At 46.6% G+C, this 6,550-nt stretch overlaps 1 protein-coding gene and 1 pseudogene across 2 annotated transcripts; one reads left to right on the top strand and one right to left on the bottom strand.

Annotated features, from left to right (window-relative positions):
- Nucleotides 1-215: 215 nt before the first annotated feature.
- On the bottom strand, nt 216-4,089 carry LOC310794721 (ninjurin-1). Its single transcript, XM_083656741.1, has 4 exons — nt 3,905-4,089; nt 1,384-1,618; nt 1,140-1,275; nt 216-1,009 (listed from the first exon to the last, which is right to left on the bottom strand). The coding sequence occupies exons 1-4, from the start codon at nt 3,947-3,949 to the stop codon at nt 913-915; spliced, it is 513 nt and encodes a 170-aa protein (XP_083512867.1). The 5' UTR covers nt 3,950-4,089; the 3' UTR covers nt 216-912.
- A 1,209-nt stretch (nt 4,090-5,298) lies between these two features.
- Nucleotides 5,299-6,277, top strand: LOC310794732 (large ribosomal subunit protein mL49 pseudogene; annotated as a pseudogene). The gene has a single exon. The product of its transcript is annotated as a large ribosomal subunit protein mL49 pseudogene (transcript).
- The last annotated feature ends 273 nt before the right edge of the window (nt 6,278-6,550 follow it).

The following is a 6,550-nucleotide window of genomic DNA, read 5'->3' as shown; positions in this document are numbered from 1 at the left end:
AGCTCATATTAAACCCATAGTCATGACTAGTTTTTTAGACACTGACATCACAACTGTGCGGGTGACCATCACTGATGGCATCAAGTGACATCACTGATGGTGTCATAGACATTGTAACCTCATCAGTGACATTACTGACCAAAAGCATCACAAATACGATGATTAGTTTTATTGGAATGAACTTGATCAATAGCAGGAGTGCTTCATTGAGCCTTAATTCTTATTCTATATCATATCTCTACCTCTATAGTCTGCTAACCTGCCCAAACGCGGTCAACTCGGGTGTGACATCGTTCAACTGGGAAATCCCTAGTTCCAAGTGCAAATGGGACATGGGAAACGCTTACACTGTAGAGGTCAGATGTCAGCAGTAAAGGTTCAATTGTAGGAGACAAAACAAAGTCTGTGTGTTGGGTTTTGTTTTGGGGGTGTGGGTGGCAGTGGTGGACTTTTCACACTGAGGTTTTTCAGTTGAAAGAGCACGACACTCTTTGGTTGAGCTGAGGTTCTGATCATTGGGACTGTGCTCCCGAACTGAGCCTGAGGTCTTTGGTCCATCTGAGGTTGAGGTTTAACTTGGTGGTCCTTAGATGGGAGAAGGATTCACCTCCAGTTCCAGGCTGGGATCAAGGGAGCAGCTGATAGATAGATGGCTTTTGTCAGAGTGAAATTTGGGCTGGTTGCTCAAAAGTCTTTCAGCACCAAGAACATGATAGTTCCATTATATCCATTCAGGAATGGAAATTAGTTCCAGCTAGTGGTCGTTTGTCCTTACAAGTCATACTTTGTTTGAATTGTGGCTTATATACACTAGATGTTACAGAGAGGCTATTGCCCCAAAATCCATATGATTCCAAAGCCCTGGTTCCTGAGGGGAGAGAGTAAACTTCTCATGTTGGTCCAGCAGCTGGTCTATAGTATGATTCCAGTCAGGTTCTGGTCAATGGGGATAGGGAAGGCCTGTGGCTGTGACATGGCTATCACATCAGATACCAAGGCTGGGCTGGCACTAAACACAAGAAGAAGATCACAAGTCAGAGTTTACAACGGTCACTGTAACAAAATGTTGTGCTTGCCAGTCTTCATATCTGTGTGTCTCACCCAGCTTATGAAGCCAAGTGTGTGTCGTCCGAGTGTACCTTAGCGTTTGCACGTCGAAGCCGAGCGCTGTGATGAAGATGTTGATGAGGACCGTGAAGAAGACAAACACTGTGGCCACGTTGTTCATCTTATTCAACTTGTCGTGTTTCCTCACGTCGTTCAGATCAAACTTCACTGCAGGAAGAACAAACAAACAAACAAACAATTAGTGGTCATCTAAGGAAACTCTCCAACCTCTCTCCCTGGACGCTTCTGCAGCATCCAGACCCCAGAGTCACTCACCGATGCAGACGAGCAGCAGCCCCACCACCACTTGCAGTGTGATGGACAGAGCCAGCAGCACGATGAGGGGGATGTAGAAGCGGTAGCGAGGCCCGACGTACAGCACGGTCTTCATCTGGGACGAGTTGGCCATCAGCAGCGCCACGTCCAGCATGCTCTGAGCCGCAGTCTTCTTCGTGGCGTAGTGGTTTAGGTTGAGGGGCTGGCGCGCCTTTCCAGAGGGGACTGTGGCCGCCTGCCAGGTCAGAGAGGAGTGGTTAGAGCAGTGGTTCTCAAACTTTTTCACGTTGAGGACCCCTGATACAAATCAGACCACGGCACGGACCCCCATCTGATAAGATGTTGTCCCAGGGTCCCGTATCTGATACGATTTTTGCTTTTAGATGTTTTTATTACAGAAAGTGTATGAAACCCATGACCAAAAGAGTCATACATTCTGTCATTGTGTTACTGATGGATAGAATTATAGTGAACATAAATTATTCCCCTTTTTGCTGGGGACCCCCTCAAGGACCCTTGGGGGTCCCCGGACCCCACTTTCAGAATCACTATGTTAGAGAGACCTTGGCTAATCCCCCTAAAGAACATATTATTTTCTTGTATTTCACAAATCTTATTGCAGATAGATGCCCAGCCCGTCTGGGCTTACAAGACACAAATCATTCAAGTTCAACAATACAAACAAATTAACAAACAAGCCGCAAAAGCTCAAACATAAACAAGACAAAACAGAGTTGTATACATGTATTCAGATGAACAACTTCTCCATTCTGAGTTTCCAAGCACTCCCAATAAACCTGGCCAAACTGAAGACTTCATCTCTGAATAGCCATTCCAACTTAGCATCATCTCCTGACCAAAATAGTTCAGGTTTCTTATTGCACTAATTTCTGTGTCTGCCTGGCCAAGTCCGTCTAGGCAGACAAGTGCAAACACCAAAGATCTGATTTCACCAAGTAACAGTTGTTCCTGGACCAACATTTCTTCCTAGTATGGGCCGGGAAAACCCCGCCCCCCAACTCATTTGATTGGTCACCGCAATTGCTTCTTCTTGAAAACGTGCAGCAAGGGAAAAAATGTGGTTAAGATTCGGGTTAGGGTGTGAAAAAAGTGCAGCTCAGGGTGTGCTCAGTCCTATGGCTAAATGGATAAGTTGTGCGGCTTCCGATCTGAGAACTGGGGTTCGACTCATGGTCGAACCACACACATTTTTATCAAACATTAGGGTTAGACATTAGGTTTAGGCAAGTAGCCTACAACAATGTGGTTAGGGTTAGGGGTTTAGGTCTGGTCATTGTTAAACCCTAACCCTAATCTTAACCACATCTTTTTTTACTTGTCGCATGCATGTTACTTGGTGAAATCAGTTTGTGCCATCCCCTACACACACAGGTGTTGTGTGTCATGTTGCTATTATATGTACTCAGGTGTGGCTGTAAGAGGAGAAGAGGGGGAGTGGCAGACAAATGGGCGTTGGCTCACCTGGGCTGGAGGGAGGGAGGGAGGGAAAGAGAGAAAGAGAGAGAGAGGGCAAGACACAGCATGCTCTAAGAAATTTTCTCTCTGCAGCTAATATGCACACCCTGCCAAAAGGATTGTAAAGGTGATACCATTGAAAAGCAGTCAGTCTAGTTTCACTGAAGGCATGTATAGCAGAGGTTCTCACATGTTTTTCAGCCAAGGACCCCTTACAAGATAGAAAATATACCGGGGCCCCCCTCTCATTCTGATTTGTGATTTTGGGCTCAACTTAATTGTTTCCACGGTAACGTGCATGACTTTTAAATTGATAGGTTTGTTAGATTAGAATGTAATCCATGAACCATTTTAGATTTAAAGCATACAATATTTTCGTTGACCTATGAAGCTTTTGCAACAACAAAAGAGTTGTTATTTTTATTTTCCTGAAAACTTTTCGCGGGACCCCTTTGCAAAGTGCCACGGACCCCCATTTGAGAACCACTGATGTATATAGGATGACCCTCCTATGAGTCTAAAGGTGAGGGTCACTCACGGGGTCACTGCTACATCACTGAGGGAAAGTCTCTGCTGTGTTTGCCCTGAGGTGAAGCGTTTTCTCAGGGCTTTAGAGGAGACGTCACACCTGGGTGCAACCGACAGATTCACAAAGCCTTCATTCACTTCTATTGGCAGGTGGCAAGGAGCCAGCTTTCACACTTATGAGTTATATCAGACCTGATGTTCCTGTAAGTAGACTAGAACAGAACAGAATAGAATATGATAACGCTTTAGAATAGGCTTAATTAAAAAGAACACTACTTACTCTATGAATAGAATAGAACAGAATAGAATAGAATAGAATAGAATAGAATAGAATAGAATAAGCAACATGTTTACCACATGAAATGAAATAAATTGAGCAGGGCAAAATAACAATACAATAGGGTAGAAGTGTAGTGAATAGAAACAATAAGAGATTAGAAGCAAATAGCATAATAGATTAGAATAGAATAATCTCAGTAGCAGATGTGACAGATCAGATGTCTGTCCCGTCTCTCACCTCTACGTCGTCCAGTTTATTCAGAGCCAGGTCCTCTCCGCTCATCCTGTGGCCGCTGTCCAGGTCGTGCGCTCGGCTGAGTTCACTCAAGTTTACAACACAAGTTCTCTGTCGGATGAAAAATGTGACGGATTTCACTGAAATAAGGACGTAAAGTTCGCTGTAGGCTGCGGGTCAAGCAAAAAGTAAACTGGTTAGACAAGGCTGACAAATCACACAGCTTGAAGACATTCAAAACCCAAAACACAACCCCTCCCTCCTACTCTCTCTCTCTCTCTCTCTCTCTCTCTCTCGCTTTCATTTGCGCCGCTAGATGTCGCCGTAGAGTCCTTCTCGATGACGTCACGTTTTTAAAAGTCAAAAGCCCGATGAGCCAGGCTGTTCCTCGCCGGGTGCGGTGGCGCGCACCTGTAATCCAAGCTACCGGGAGGCTGAGGCTGGCGGACCGCTTGAGCCCAGGAGTTCTGAGCTCCAGTGGACTATGCCGATCGGGTGTCCGCACTAAGTTCGGTATCGATATGGTGCTCCCGGGGGAGCTCGGGACCACCAGGTCGTCTAAGGAGGGGTGCATCGGCCCAGGCCGGAAACGGAGCAGGCCAAATCCCCCGTGCCGCTCAGTAGTGGGATCGCGCCTGTGAATAGACGCTGTAGTGCAGCCTGAGCAATACAACGGGACTCAGTCTTTTTGCACTGCTTCTACTGACACATATCATAGGCGATACTGTCTCTAAATATTCAATGTACTGTCACTGACATTGTCATAACAGCTTGTTTTATCTTGCTTATCTGCGCTTTCCCATGAGAAACAGATTATTCGTGCTGGTCCTACACCGCCTCCTCTCGGAGTAGAGGAGAATAACAACAACTCAGACTGATTGCTTCTCCACATGCCTGCAGCAGGTGGGGGTGGGGCTGCTTCAGAACCTCAGTACCGATGAAATGTATGTGTTCCTTATGTTTAGGCATATTTTATTAATATAAAACCGGATATGGGCCAAATATTTTCCATAATTATGACTGGTGAAGTGGTGATGAGTAGTTAACTAGATAAAAGTGATGAGCTGAGCCGAATGCAGCAGCCTGATCCTAAATAGCTCTAATGCATGATAATGTCTAATCTAATCTATTCTAATAATAGATTTCATCCACTCTCACCATTATTATCTCTGTAAATCCAAGACTCTGTGAAGTAGTTAGAGTAATAATGACTGTAAATGCCGGACTTTGTTAAAACAGGTGTCTGTTTGGTAACATGACCACACAGTTGGTAGCCCAGACTCAGACTGCAGTATAGCTTTGACCAGTAGGCGGCAGCAACACTCCATTCAGGAAGAAGTGTTGTTAGAGGTCACTTCCCATGTCACTTCCTGCTCCCTGTCAGACGGGGAAACATGGCGGCCTGCTTCACTCTTCACTCCTCGATGCTCCGCGGGGCACTGAGGGTTTCCAGCTTGCACCGGCGGGCACCGAGAGCTGCCGCTGCCGGGCTGCGGTCGGTGTGTAGCGCTGCTCCAGCGGAGAAGCCCACTTCAATACTGGAGTCGACGGAGGAATACAAGTTTGTGGAGCGTCTCATCCCGCCGACACGAGTCCCCATTCCCCCTAAACACGACGGCCCTGCCCCGTCCGGCTGGGTCGCTCCGGCGGACGTGCCGCCGGCTTTACCGTACATGATCCGCCGCTCCCGCATGCACAACATCCCCGTCTACACGGACCTGACGCACGGCAGCCGCAAGACCACCCTGGTACGGAAAGTGGAAGGGGACATCTGGGCTCTGGAGAGCGACGTGAAGCAGTATCTGAAGGAGGTGACGGGCAAAGACCTGCCCACACAGGTCAACGAGGTCACCATGACGCTGCGGGTCAAAGGTCACTTTGATGCAGAGCTAAAGGACTGGCTGGTCAAGAAGGGCTTCTAGCTGAGGTAATGTGGCAGCACGTCACATCTTCTGTTGGTGGAGAGGAGAGCTATTCCAGAACAGGGACTTATCAGATCATCTTCTGATGGTGGAGAGCTATTCCAGAACAACCGGGACTGTCAGAGCATCTTCTGATGGTGGAGAGGAGAGCTATTCCAGAACAACCGGGACTGTCAGAGCATCTTCTGTTGGTGGAGAGGAGAGCTATTCCAGAACAACATGGACTGTCAGAGCATCTTCTGATGGTGGAGAGCTATGCTAGAACAACAGGATTTGGTGATGGAGGGCACTGTTTGGTGTCAGGAGTCAGGACAGCAGCTGATGGACTCTGGACCCACTGGCATGCCAACAACTTTGACTGGACTTGAAATGAAGGCTTCTGACTGCTGCTGGCACATTATTTAACTCTTGACACCAGGAGGGTGTATAAGTATAACTGTACATACTTGCTGAATATCATATCACATTAATTAAATAGAAAAACAGAACTGTGTCAAGTGTGTCTGTTATGGATTATGTGTGGCTGATCAAAGAAATGATGATACACAATGTGTTTATGGGAGGACATTTCCACCTTGACTGCTTGTTTATAAAGCTTGAAATCTCTGCAGCCATTGAGGTAACAGTGGGGTGACTGTATATATGGCATATACAGTCACTCCACCGTTACCTCTATGGCTAATATGCAGTCATGTTTTTGTTTTTTTACCAAGTAATAATCTCAAGT

Source organism: Poromitra crassiceps (genome assembly GCF_964638095.1).
Source record: "Poromitra crassiceps genome assembly, chromosome: 20".
NCBI lineage: Eukaryota > Metazoa > Chordata > Actinopteri > Beryciformes > Melamphaidae > Poromitra > Poromitra crassiceps.
Note: the sequence above shows the minus strand (reverse complement) of the source record. Positions and strands in the feature narration are given on the sequence as shown.